At 48.4% G+C, this 14,251-nt stretch overlaps 1 protein-coding gene across 1 annotated transcript in view; it reads left to right on the top strand.

The window, feature by feature from the left end:
* WDR93 (WD repeat domain 93) overlaps positions 1-13,363 on the top strand; it is a gene marked incomplete at both ends in the record, with an annotated part of 39,314 nt that extends 25,951 nt beyond the window's left edge. Inside the window, 4 exons of the mRNA XM_080691689.1 lie at positions 5,001-5,129; positions 5,207-5,279; positions 5,743-5,883; positions 13,151-13,363. Coding sequence (XP_080547815.1) covers positions 5,001-5,129; positions 5,207-5,279; positions 5,743-5,883; positions 13,151-13,363 — 556 coding nt within the window. The remainder of the gene's footprint in view (positions 1-5,000; positions 5,130-5,206; positions 5,280-5,742; positions 5,884-13,150) is intronic.
* Positions 13,364-14,251: the final 888 nt, after the last annotated feature.

The following is a 14,251-nucleotide window of genomic DNA, read 5'->3' as shown; positions in this document are numbered from 1 at the left end:
GGGCAGTGGGCACTGTTCTGTGGTGAGACCCCGTCAGCATGCCAGGCCCCCGGGAGGGCTTCCACACCCGAGCCAGGCGCCCAGGCTGGCAGAATGGAAAGGCTTCAGTAGGATATTTTCTGATTGTCATGACTATCTTTTCTTTTTATTTTCTCAATTCTTTCTCTTTAAAAGAACACATTTGGATCATTAGGCTCATCATTAAGATGTGTCGGCAAAGCTGAGCGTGGTGGTGCACGCTTGTAATCCTAGTACTTTGGGAGGCTGAGACAGGAGAATTGCAGGTTCAAGGACAGACTCAGCAAGTAGTAAGACGCTCAACAACCTAGCAAGACTCTGTTTCAAAATTAAAAAATAAAAAGTAGAGCTGAGGGTGTAGCTCAGAGGTCCAATGCCCTTGAGTTCAGTCCCCAGTAACACACACACACACACACACACACACACACGTATAGGCAAACTATAGCCATATCCAGTCCACTGCCAGTTTTGAAAATAAAGAAGTATTTTTTCTTTTCTTTTCTTTTTTTTCACTATTGATTGAACCCACAGGCATTCTACCCCTAAGCTACACCCCCATCCCTTTTTTATTTTTATTTTGAAACGGTCTCAGGGGTGCTGAGAATCTTGCTAAGCCGGCTCAGGCTGTCCTTGAACCTGTGATCCTCCTGTCTCAGCCTCCCAAATACTGGAATTACAGTTATGTGCCACTGTGCCCAACTTTTTGTTGTGTTCTTTTTTTCTGGTGCTGGGGATTGATCTCATTTCCTTGTACTGGCTTGGCAAGCGTTCTACCACTAAGCCGCATCCCCAGCTCCTTGCAAAAACAGTTTTATTGTAACAGTCATACTAGTTTGTTTACACACTGTCCATGGTTGCTGTGTGCTCCTCCAGTGGAGTTGAATCATGGCAGCAGAGACTACATGACCCATAGAGTCTAAATGATCCTCTCTCAGTGGGCTATGGTGACACATGCTTGTAATCCCATTACTTGGGAAGCTGAGGCAGGAGGATCGCAGGTTCAAGGACAGCCTCAGCAAGTAGTGAGACTCATCAACCTAATGAGACCCTGTTTCCAAATAAAAATAGAATAGGACTGGGGGTGTGGCTTGGAGGTAGAATACCCCTGCGTTCCATCCCCAGTACCAATAAATAAACACATACATATATAATACATAAATGATTCCCTCTCTGGCCCTTTGCAGGACATGTGTGCCAGCGCCCATCCAGGGCCCCTTTCCATGGTCCATGGTCTGGATGGAGGGCTGTATGTCAGCTCCTCCTCCCCTCCGCTCCCCGCACGTCCCAGGGCTTTGGGGGCTTTTCTCCTGCTCTGTTCAGGGCATCAGAAACTGTACCGATTCCATCCTACAGAGTCAGGAATATCTTCCACTCCATCTCGCAATCAGTTTCCGGAGATTTGCCCGCTCCATTGATGCGTCCCGCGTTTCTGAGTGCAGCTTGGGTGGGATGGGGTCACCCCGGGGCTCCGGATCCTCTTCATGGGCTGGCGCTTCCCTTCCGGGCTCTCCATGTCCTCAGATCACACGGCCTCTGAGCTTCGAGATCTCCTACTCAGCATGACGCCCATGCCTTCGGGACCATAACTGCTTTCTATATTTAGACTTTTCCTCTGGGAGGAACAATTGAACGGCTCAGACAAGCAGGTCCAGAGCCAAGCAGGCCTGGGTTTGAAATCTGGCCCTACTGCTTTGAACTATAAAACCCTGGGCCACTTAGCCAACCTGCCAGGGCCTCGGCTTCCTCATTCACTCCCCAAATATCTATTAGACCTGGCCCTGTTCTGGAAGTTTCAGCTATGCCTGTATAGTTGAAACTCTGCCGAGATAATACATGGAAGCACCAGGCCTCAGGTGGTTACCCACAAACCACAGGCATGAGGATGAAGATGGTTCCCCTCCCTTTATCCAAAATGCCTGGGGATGTTAATCCCAGTACTTGGAAAGCTGAAACAGGAGGATCTCAGGTTCACAGCCAACCTCGGAAACTTAGTTCCTTCACAACTTAGTGAGACCTGTTTCAAAATAAAATGATAAAATAGGGCTGGGGGTGTAGCTTGGAGGTAAGATACTCCTGGGTTCCATCCCCAGAACCAAAACAACAAAAATGCCTGGGGCGTTCTAAACATTACCACGAGGTGGCGCCACCCCCACTCTGCTAGCCATCCCAGGCCTCCCTAAACTGCACCCTGTTCCCACGTTTCTTTCTTCTGAGCCGCATCCTGAGCCCGCTACCTGCTACATTTGTGTCCCTCCTGTGTTGTGCTGGGTCGCCTGAGTGGCTCTCTGGATCTCATGGAGGGAGGCGTGCTCTTTCACCAGGAGAGAACGATGGTCTCCTGAGTCGTAAGCGAGGAGGAGTACACGGAAGGGGACGGTTGCCTTGCCCTGAGTGAAGACTCAGCAGGCACACTCAGCTGCTCCTTATGTGGGTGTTCTTATTCTGACCCTTGGTGACTTGCTCTGAGAAGATGCCACTAAGAACTTGGGGGTGGGGTGTCATGGCTACTTTCAAGGGGCACAGAAAAATACAGAGACAGAAAGTAAAAATTTAGCCATATGTGGTGGTGCCTACCTTGGAAGGCTGAGGCAGGAGGATCACAGGCTTGAGGCCAGCCTCAGCAATTTAGTAAGACCCTGTCTCAAAATAAAAAGGACTGGGGGGTAAAAAATAATAAAACTCAGTGGTAAAGCATCCCTGGGTACAATCCCTAGTCCCATAAAGAAAAGGAGAAAGGAAAGAGAGAAAAAATAAAAAGAGAAAGAAGAGAGAGAAAAAAGAAAGAAAATGTTAATGGTGAAATCTAGGAAAATATTAATGGAAGGAGAGAGAGGGGAATAGATTAACTAGTGAGCCGGGCGTGGTGGCGCACGCTTGGCATCCCAGTACTCGGGAGGCTGAGACAGGAGGATCGCGGTTTGCGGACAGCCTCAGCTACTTCGTGAGGCCTTCTGCAACCTAGTGAGACCCTGTTTCAAAATAAAGAATAAAAATAGGGCTGGAGGTGTAGCTTGGAGATAGAATGCCCCCGGGTTCAATTCCCAGTACCACAAAAAAAAGAAGAAGAAGATTAACTAGTGGGTCTAGTTCCCATTGTACTAGTGGAAACTTTTCTAAAGTTTTAGAAATATTCTAAATAAAAAGATGGAGAGAAGTTATAAAATATATTTAGAGTATAATCCTATTTTGAGTAAGAGAGGATAGGAAATGTATACACTAATGGAAACATTGGTTATATCTGGGTAGTGGAAGCCTGTGGGGTCACTTTCTTCATGTTTTCTCTACTTGAGACTTTTCTACAAAAAAAGTGCATCGTTTTGGCAAATGTATGAAAAATAATGGTGCGCCTCATGAGGCACGCGGCGGCCTGGCCGGGAGGGTCCGCCCTGGCACTCACTTCCTCTGGAGGCTCCGAGAATTCCTGGTTTAAGGAGCTTGTTCCCGTTTTGTTCTAGTCTCCTTGAACCCCCTCCTTTTATTGGCCTAGAAAAGAGAGCTTTCCTCTCACTTTAGCCAGAGCCCAGCAGGTGGCCTCACCTGTGGGAAGAGCACAGGGCAGGCTCTGGGCTACTTGACTCCTCTCCGCCTGCGGAGGCTGCTGGAGGTGGCCCGGCCTCAGACTCCTGCCGACTCCTCCCAGCTGTGAGAGTGGCCCCAATGTAGAACTTACCTTAACAGAGTAATTTCCCAGTGTGGAAAAGATGCCTTCATTACTTATATTTATGTGCATGCATGCGCGTGCACACTCAGGTATACCATCTCCCGAATGGGTGGGGTGTAGGGATGGCTCCTCCGGAACCTTCTGCAGAGGGCATGGATGCCAGAGGGCACTCGGGCCGGGCAGGGGTGTTGCCGACAGCAGGGCGGGCTCCGGGCATGGGATGGTCAGAGCTGCAGGGCGTAGTGCATGGCCGGGCAGGCCTGAATCCCTGTTACCACAGGATCCGACCTGAGGAGCATTTACTGGGTCCTGATCATAGGGTGTGAACCACATTACTTGCAGCAATGCATTTTCTGGTGTGAGTCCCAGAGATAAATTGAGAAACACTTGATTTAAAGATTTTGTTCTCCTCTTCTACTTGCTCTGGGGTCTGGTGTCTGGGTTATTTCTAAAGAGTACCCCCAATATTTAATTGTGGAGTTTTTCAAACATGCATCCGCTTCAAGGTATCATGAACTCTGTGTGGTGTGTGTGTGTGTGTGTGTGTGTGTGTGTGTGTGTGTGTGTGTGATATGTGTGTGTTTTACTGGGTGTTGCACTAAGGATGTTCTTTTGTGTGCGTGTGGTCCTGGGGGTGGAATCCAGGGGCCTCTAACTCTGGGCTACACCCCCAATCTATTTTATATTTTATTTGGAAACAGGGTCTCACTAAGTTGCTGAGAGCCTCACTAAGTAGCTGAGGCTGGCTTGGAACCTGCGCGATCCTCCTGCCTCAGCCTCCCAAGCACGGGGATTACGAGTATGCACCACCACGCCCGGCTCACACTAAGGGTGTTCTGCCTCTGAGCTACACCTTCCAGCCCCCTCCCCCTTTTTAACAGGCTCTCGCTAAGCTGCTGAGGCTAGCTTTGAACTCTGATCCTCCTGTCTCAGACTCAGCAGTAGAATTACAGGGTGCAGCACTGTGCTGGATTTGTCATGAACGTCTGAGTCTCTTCATTTATTACCCGCACCCCCATACCTGCCTCAAAGGTTTTGGTTCCCCTTTCTCTGTCTCTCTCTCTTCCTGTTTACTCTTGTTTCTGAAATCCTTTCTCTGGGCCCTCAGAACTAGATGAAACTGTAAGCATCCATGAGGCAATAGGTTCAAAGTTCCAGACTTGCAATAGTCTGTCCAAATGGCTTTCACAAAACCCGTTCAGGGACTTTTGTAAGCAGCCAATGTGAAATGGAGCCTGCTTTTTGGCTTTGGAAGGGAGCCAGTTAGCACCGAGTGTGCCGCTCCCCCCCCCGCCCCCCAGTGGACCTCTGCTCCCTCCAGCCAGGCCCCAGAGGCGCCATCGCCATCCCCGACTCCCCGTCTCTGGCTGATCACGAGACAGAACTTTGAGGACAGCAGGAACCCGCAGAAGCAGCCTTTTCTCATTCAGCCCTTGGAAGCCAAGGCCCTGTGAGGACCAGGCTCTCCGGGGCGCTTTCTGCCAGAAACTGAGTTCTGCCTGACCCAGTGGCCCCTGACCCACACAGCTCCCAGCTCCCTTGGCGAGAGGCGGGCGATGTGACACCGGTTCACCAAGGGGGGACCCGTGCTGACCCCGTCGTGAGGGTCCCAGCCCACCTGAGGGGCCTTGGCCTTGCTTGAGAAATGAAGACATGAGTCTGTCCCAGAGTGATCTGGGGGTCCACAGACCTCCAGACAGCCTGTTTGGATGCGAGGCCTGTGCGGGACCTGCAGCTGTCCCGTCTGCTGTCTGCTTTTTGGAACACACACACACACACACACACACACCCCTTGTTAGCATCTTGTTTTGAAACTATAGAACACACTCAGTATGTGCCGATGATGGAGAGAGGGTGTCATACTCCATAACAGACTTTTGTGTGGGAGGATTCCCATAAATCCCTGCCAGTTAGTGCGCAGACGCAGATGAACCAGGCCCGTGTCTTCCCCTCCGCGACAAGTCAAAGGCAATCGCAGTGCAGACTCAGGCAGTCGATGCCCTCGCTCCATCCTCGGCCTCTGGGTCACCGGGTCACCTCTCTGCACCCTGCCCTGCCCCTAGTACCTGCTCCTGGACTTGGCCCAGGCCACCAAGAACAAGCTTCTGTGCATCTGCTCCATCTGGCTGATGACCCCCTCTCCTCCACCAGCTAGTCCTAATCATGGGCTGACGTCATGTGTTTCCATGTTAGCAAACAAGCAGGTGCCTGCCCAGCCCTGGAGCCAGGGCCCTAGAGATTCTCGAGAAACGCAGCCCCGCCACGCGAACGCACACGGCCGTTTTGGTGGCGTTTCCCTAATATTCCTTCCCGTAGGGCAAATTCTTGGAGGTAGACTTTCAGGACAGTGGGGTAGACGTGTCTGGACGATGCTGGCTTCCCTCACTCGCCCTACTGTCCCCCGGGGAGGATGCTGTGTGCTAACCTCTTTCCATGCTATCCACAGAAACAGGGACAGAAATCAATAGTATTATTTTAATTTGGAAATTAAGAATTATGCTGTGCATCCAGGAGTATAAATTTTTCTCTCCTTATACAACTTGCCATGTTCCCTGTCCATCCCTGCCCATGGATTTTTTTCCATTTTAACAGTGCTTGCTGGGAGTGGTGGTGCATGCTTGTAATCCCAGTATCTAAGAGGCTGAGACAGGAGGATTGCAGGTTCAAGGACAGTCTCAGCAATTCAGCAAGGCTCTCAGCAACCTAGTGAGACCCTGTTTCAAAATAAAAAATAACGAGCCAAGCATGGTGGCACATGCTTGTAATCCCAGCATTCAGGAAGCTGAGACCAGAGGATCACCTTTCAAGGACAGCCTCAGCTGAGGCTGCTCCAACTCAGTGAGACCCTGTTTCAAAATAAAGAATAAAAAATAGGGCAGGGGTGTAGCTCAGAGGTCAAATGCCCCTGGGTCCCATCCCCAGACCTGCAAAAAAAATAAAAATAAAAAAATAAAAAATAATAATAATAAAATAATAAAATAATTTAAAAATAAAAAATATAAAGGACTGGGGGTGTAGTTCAGAGGTAGAACACTCCTGGGTTCAACCCCCAGCACCACACACACACACACACATACACACACACACGCGAGTTGTCAATGTGTTAAAGGTAGCTTTTCCTGGTTTGTCTGGATTGAAGTTATTTTCATTGCTTGTTTAGCCAAACAGAAGCTCTAAGCTTCGTGTAGCTGGAGTTGTCTCCTTTAGGCTTGGCCCAGGGCAATGGTAAAGAGCCTCCAAGTCAGGAACCAGGATCTGTATGTAATCTGGCAGTGGGGAGGGCAGATGCAAGGATTGGATCCGGACGCTGGCGTCCTCTAGCGGTGTGGCTGGGACAAACCTCGGTCCCCTTTGAAACAGGGTCCTGTGTCCTCTGGGACTTTGCCAGAGACACTCAGAAAAGGCTATTTACTGCGAGATCCATAGAGAAAGTGATTCTATACACCAGCATTATATTTTTATTTAATTTTCACTTTTGTTTTTCTAACTTTCAACTTTTATCTTACTTTTTTTTTATTATACTTTTATTGGAGCCAGGCATGTGGCACATGCTTGTAATCCCAGTATTTGGGAGGCTGAGACAGGAGGATCACAATTTGCGAACAGCCTCATCTACTTAGGCCCTTTGCAACTCAGTGAGTGGGGGTGCAGTTCGGAAGTAAAATGCCCCTGGGTTCTATCCCCAGTACTGCAAGAAAAAGATAAAATAGAATTCTTTTTGGTGGTGGTACTTGGGTTCCGAGAAGCCCTTCTATCTCTGGGCTACACTCCCAGACCTATTTATATATATATATATATATATATATATATATATATATATATATATATTTTTTTTTTTTTTTTTTTTAAACAGGGTCTCTTACGCCAGCGCGGCTGGCTCCGAACCAGCGCAATCCTCCTGTCTCTGCCTCCCAAGCGTGGGGATTACAAGCGTGCGCCACCACACCCATCTAAAATAGACTTCTTTTATTGGTGCATTATAGTCTCACATAATAATGTGGCTCACAGTGGTGGTGACACACAGGCACACAGCACTCTGTGGGCTTCCCCCGGCTCCCTCCCCATTCTCCCCTTTCCCCGGAGGTGTGTCAGTAGGTTGTTTACTTGGTCCAGACTTTGTTTTTCTCAGGTGGGTAGTTAGTGCTATAAGTTTTCCTCTTAAAACAGCCTTCAAAGTATCCCAGAGACGTTGGTACACTGTACCAAATAAACTATATTTCATTTAATTATAGAAATGTTCTGATTTCTCCCCTTATTTCCTCTCTGATCCAGTCCTCATTTAAAAATGTACCATTCAGTTTCCATGTATGCATGTAATTTCCTTTGATTTTTGTGTTGTTGATTTCTACTTTCATTCCATTATGATCTAAAAAGATGAAAAGGGTTATATTACTTTGAGGAGGGGGTACAAGGGATTGAATCCAGAGGCATTCTACCTCCAAGCTACAACCCCAGCCTGAATTTTTTTCTTTTTTCTTTCTTTTTTTTGCTGGTCTGGGGATGAAACCCAGGGGCATTTGACCTCCGAGCTACACCCCCTGCCCTATTTTTTATTCTTTATTTTGAAACTGTGTCTCACTGAGTTGCAGAGGGCCTCACTAAGTAGCTGAGGCTGTTCGCAAACCACGATCCTCCGGTCTCAGCCTCCCGAATGTTGGGATTACAAGTGTGCGCCACCACGCCCAGCCTGATTTTTTTTAATATTTTATTTGGAAACAGGGTCTCACAAGGCTGCTGAGAGCCTTGCTAAGTTTCTGAGGCTGGCTTTGAACCTGTGATACTCCTGTCTTAGCCTCCCAATTACTGGGATTATACGCATGTGCCAACAATGTCTGGCTTCTATTACATTTTTTAAAATTTTGCTGGTAACTGTTTTGTTGCCTAGAATGTAGTCTGTTTTGGAGAATGTTCCATGAGGAGCTGAAAAGAATATGTATGCAGCTATTTTTGGTTGGAATATTCTGTATAGGTCTATTATGTCTATTTGGTTTATAGTGTTCTTTAGGTCTGAAGAGTCTTTACTCATCTTTTGCCTGGAAGATCAATCTCACGGTGTGAGGGGTGTGCTGAATTCTCCCAATGTTATTATATTTAGGTCTATTTGAGTTCATTGTCCTGAAGAATTTATTTTCCAAAAGTGGTACGGTACACCCACATTTGAGGCACAAATACTATTATTACATCTTCTTGTTGGAACGTTCTTTTTATTAGTAAGAAGTGACCCAGTTTGTCTCTTCTCATTTTTAAAGTCTGCTTTGTTGGATATGAATGTTGCTACTCCTGCTTCTTTTTGGTCTCCATTTGCATGGTATATTTTTTCCATCCTTTTACTTTAGCCTGTGGTTATCTTTGCCTATAAGGTGAGTTTCTTGCAAGCAGCATATAGTTGGATTATGTTCTTTAACCCACATTGTGCCAGGCATGATGGTGTTTGCCTGTAATCCCAGTACTTTGGAGGCTGAAACAGGAGGATCACAGGTTGAGGACAGCCTTAGCAAGTAGTAAAGCTTTCATCAACCTAGTGAGAACTTGTTTCAGAATAATAAATAAAAGGGGGTCTGGGGGTGTAGCTGAGAATTAAAATGCCCCTGGGCTCAATACCCAATACTACAAAATAAAAATAATCCACATTGCCAGTCTATGCCTTTTAACTGGGGAGTTTGGACCTTTGATATTTAGTGTTATTATTGAGAGATGATTTTTTTTTGTTTCCTGTCATTTTGAGTTATATTTTCTGTGTGATATAGTGTTATTTTTCTTCACTTCTGGTGGAATTTGCCCCTCTATGGTTCTGGTATATACTTCTTTTTAACTCCTTGTGTTTTATTTAAGCATTTTCTCTACTGCCAGTTTTATAAATATTAATTTTTTAGTTTCTGCATATCTTGGAAGGTTTTTGTTTCTCCACAAAATTTTAATGATATTTTTGCAGGATATAGCAGTCTCGGTTGGAAGTTGATTTCTTTCAGGTTTTGGAGTATATCATACCAGCCCTTCCTGGCTTTCTTGCCTTGGGTTGAGAAGTCTGAAATGATTCTTGTTTTACCCCTGAATGTCACTCATTCTTTTGTTCTTGATGCTTTTTTTTTTTTTTTTTTTTGGTGGTGGTACTGGGGTTCCTGGAAGCCCTTCTACCTCCGGTATACACTCCCACGGGCTACACTCCCAGACCTATATTTTTTAACATTTTTTTTATGTGGAAACAGAGTCTCTTAAGCCAGCGAGGCTGGCTCCGAACCAGCGTGATCCTCCTGTCTCCACCTCCCAAGCGCGGGGATTACAAGCGTGCGCCACCACGCCCGGCTGTTCTTGATGCTTTTAAAATTCTTTTCTTGGCAAAAAAAAATAAATAAATAAAAGGGCCTCACTAAGTAGCTAAGGCTGACTTCCAACCTACACAATGCTCCTGTCTCAGCCTCCCAAATGCTGGGATTACAAGCATGTGCCACCATGCCCAGCTGAGTTCCTAGGTTTATGTTTCTGTTATCTTGGCCTTCCCTCCCTCTGTGTGTGATAATCCTGTGTCTGTTATCCCTTTGTATTAGGCCTACGCTGAGGGTATATATTTGCCTCTACAAATCTGTCTCATATAATTAAGCTTTTGAGTTTGTCCTCCAGAGCCTCTTTAACAAGATACAGTTCTTGGTCAATGCAGGTAATCAGGAGTCTCTGATTGGATACAGATCACCATGCCCCCAAGCCTGAACTCTGTAGGGCCAGAGATTGTGATGTTTCATTCAGAGCCTGCAGCCTGCTGGTTAGGATACAGCTCATACCACTGCTCTTCTGTCTGTGAGCTCCTGAAACCCTGCAGAGCACTGACCTCTGGCCTCTGTGGACACTGGGCCTAAGCTCACCAGGGCCAGAGATTACCATGTCCTGAGTTTATGGCCCAGCTGGCTGAGCTTTGATGGCTCAGGGACACACCACTGCTGATCTGCTGGTTTAGATCACATGGAGTACTGACAGTCAGTGGCATGCATGCGTGCCGGGCCCAAACTCTGCTGGCAGGGAGAGTGTTGACTTCCCAAGCCTGTATCTGTGATCTTGTGAACCCTTGCTGGCCTGCGGCCTCCCGGCTTTCAGGGCCCAAGCTCTGGCAGAGAGAGATTGTACCATTCTGAGCCTGGGGCTTAGATGGCTCAGTTATTTAGCTCCAGGGACACAGCTGCTACTCTGAGCAGTTGTGCTCACAGGAGACCTTTCTTGCCTCTGGCCTTGGTGCTTATAGCACCCAAACACCGCCAGGTACAAGTTTAGGGCCTTCCAAGGCTGTAGCATGGTTGGTTGAGTTATTTTAACCCACAGACACCACTGCTGGTGATCCTGTGGTGATTGCTGAAGACCCCGCGGGGACACAGGGAACTGATGACGTTCCTCCTGCCTGAATGCCCCTAGGGACTGTCTGCTAATTCATGTCTCTGCTGTATCAAACTGTAGCCCCCACTCCCACCTCCACAGGGATGATTTGCAAATTCACAGACCCCACAGATCTGTTTGCTGCCTCACAAGTCCCTGTGGCCACACAGGCTCCCACTGGGGTGCTTTTTAAGCTCACTGTCTTGTCCAGTGCTGCTCAGGTCCCGGAGGCAGAGATGACTTCAGCTGGAGCCACGGGAGTTCACTGGCTGGTTGGTCTGTAGATTTACCCTGTTCTTGAGGTGGGATGCAGCCACGGGGGGCCCTCCAGGAAGGTCCTGGCATTTCTCAGTCTGAGTTCAGCTGCAGCTGTAGGATTTCACCGTGGGATCTGGCTGGGTGGTCTGGGGAGTCAAGTCTTGAGGTATTCAAGCAAAGACACAAGAGTGCAATTCCATTTGCTGATAGTTGTCTGCAGTCACTGGCTCGGGATCCCGCTCCTTCTTTGCTGGAGTTGGTCTCTGAGAGCTGTCGGTCCTTGCGGCTGCCAGCCTGGGTGTGAGCTCGGCAGGATGGTGTCACCTCCACTCTCACTCGCCAGGAGAGACGCGTGGCGCCCTTTACACCCTCTGCTCTCTGGGCTGCGTCCAATTCCACTGCATGCCGGCTGTTGTTCTTCTGTTGAGTCCTGGCTGCTTTTCTTCTCTTGCCAAGAAGTCGTCTTCTCACTGGTTGAGTTGATAGCCTCAGAACAACTGAAATGTGCAGTCTCCTGTTCTGCCACTTTTAATCTTCCAACATTATATGTTAGAAATTAGAAACTGCCCTTGCTCCCAACATTATATTTTAGAAACCTCTTTCTCCCTCTCTCTCTCTCTCTCTCTCTCTCTCTCTCTCTCTCTCTCTCTCCTTTCATTTGACTGTGGATTGAACCCAGGGGCATTTTACTTCTGAGCTACCCCCCCAGCCTTTTTTTAAATTAATTTTATTTCAAACAGGGTCTCACTAGGTTACTGAGGCTGGCTTTGAACATGAGATCCTCTTGTCTCAGCCTCCCCAGTACGGGAATTACAGGCATGAGTTACCATGCCCGGCTTCATCTAAGTATTCTTTAATTACTTTCAACAGTGTTTTGTAGTTTTCACTCTGGCAGCCAGGGCAGAAACCCAGGCAGCACCAGCACCCCTCCTTTCGCAGCCCCCCAGAGCCCCCACCCTGCGGCAGTACACATCTCCACCTGCACCAGGAAGATGAAGGGCATCTTTTATTTGTTCAGTGGTGAATATGCATTTGTTTGATTTTTCAAAAACTTTTACTCTTTGAAAGACTGAATCCAGACATCTTCAGGAAAGTGCTTCCTTTCCTTTTTTTTTTTTTTTCCGGTGGTGACACCGAGGGTGGAACCCAGGGGATTTCTACCTCCGGGCTGTACTCCCAGACCTATTTTTATTTTATTTGGAAACAGGGTGTCACTAAGTCGCTGAAAGCTTCACTAAGCCGCTGAAGCTGGCTTCGAACCTGTGTGATCCTCCGGTCTCAGCCTCCCAAGCGCGGGGATTACAAGCGTACGCCACCGCGCCGGGTAGAAAGTGCTTCCTTTGTCCTCTGTGACTGGCTTCACCCAGTCTGCATGGTGTCCTCAGGCTCATCTGTGTGCTGGTGTGTGCGGAACTTCCTTGTTTTTAAATGCGGAATAAAGCTGGGTGTGTTGGCACCCGCTTGTAACCCCAGGACTTGGAGGCTGAGACTGGAGGATCATGAGTTTGCTTCTTAGTGAGGCCTCAGCTCCTTAGTGAGGCCCTCTGCAACTTAATGACACCCTGTTGCAAAATTAAAAAAATAGGGCTAGGGATGTAGCTCAGAGGTAGAACGCCCCTGGGTTCAATCCCCAGTGCCGCAAAGGAAAAAAAAAAAAAAAGGCTGAATAATATTCTGTTGTCCATGTAGACCCCATTTTGTTTACAAACGGGCTTTTCCTTCCTTGGTTCCCTATCCGGCCTCTCCGTGGGCCCACCTGGTTCAGAGCACCAGGTCCGTCACTCCCTTGGTGGCGCCTGCGTGTGCCAGGCTGAGGCCTGTGGGCACCACTCTGAGGCAGGTGCCATCTCCCAGGTTCTTTGCAGGAACACGGTAGCTGGGGTGGTGATGGGGCCGGGGAGCCGGGAGGTTGCAGAGGCGTGTCTCATCTCTAGCTCTGTGGCCCTCAGCTTCCAGAACTGGAAGAAAACCCCGATAAAAGAGCGTGAGCACTGGGCTCGGCTTCGGAAGTACTCCATGATCCTCCAGAGGGACAGCATGAAGAAGTGCTCCCTGGAGCTCTCATGAGGAGGAGAGGCGGCTCCGCCCAGGGCAAGCCGAGGTGAGAGGACACCTCCAGGGCCCTGGACTTGCAGCCTGGGGACTCCGTGCCGGCAGCAAGGGGATAGACACTGATAAGGACCTTCAAACACTAACCCTCTTGTCTACCCACAGGACCCAACACACGGCGAGATGCTATTTCCAGACTCCAAGATGCTATGTGGTGTAGTCCAACCTTCCCACCCAGCCTGGAACCCAGCAGGACCAGGCAGGGGCTCTCCTGGGCCTGACCCACTTCTCTGTCTCTGTTGAAGGGCTTTGACGGTGCAGCTGGGTGGTAGAACCCAGGCTTAGTACATACTTAGACCAGGCCAGGTGGAGCCCTGGCAGTGCAAAAGAGGTCTCCTCTCTGAGGACACCATGTGGTTCCTTTTGAGAACTGCAGGATGCTAAGCCTCAGCCTGGCCCCAGGAGCCCAGCCTCCAAGTATGATAAACTATACTAGACCTGAACGAGCTGGTGCACACTTGTAACCCCAGTACTTGGGAGGCTGAGACAGGAGGATCATAGGTTCACGGACAGCCTCAGTAAGTAGTGAGACTCTCATCAACCTACCAAGACCCTGTTTCAAAATTTAAAAAAAAAAAAAAAGAGAAAGCTGGGGGGATAGCTTGGAGGTAAAATGCCCTGGGTTCAATTCCCAGTCACACACACACACATATACACACACACACACACACACACACACACACACACACACACACACACACATACACACACACACTGCATTAGATGTTCACGATTATTTGACTCACCACCCCCTCTGCAGAAAGGAAAAAATATTACTCAATTACTTAGTGCTCCTAGTGCTCCCTCTTGGAAGTCCAGTGCTCCCTCTTGGAAGTTTACCTTCTT

Source organism: Muscardinus avellanarius (assembly GCF_963383645.1).
Source record: "Muscardinus avellanarius genome assembly, chromosome: 3".
In the NCBI taxonomy this organism is placed as follows: Eukaryota; Metazoa; Chordata; class Mammalia; order Rodentia; family Gliridae; genus Muscardinus; species Muscardinus avellanarius.
Note: the sequence above shows the minus strand (reverse complement) of the source record. Positions and strands in the feature narration are given on the sequence as shown.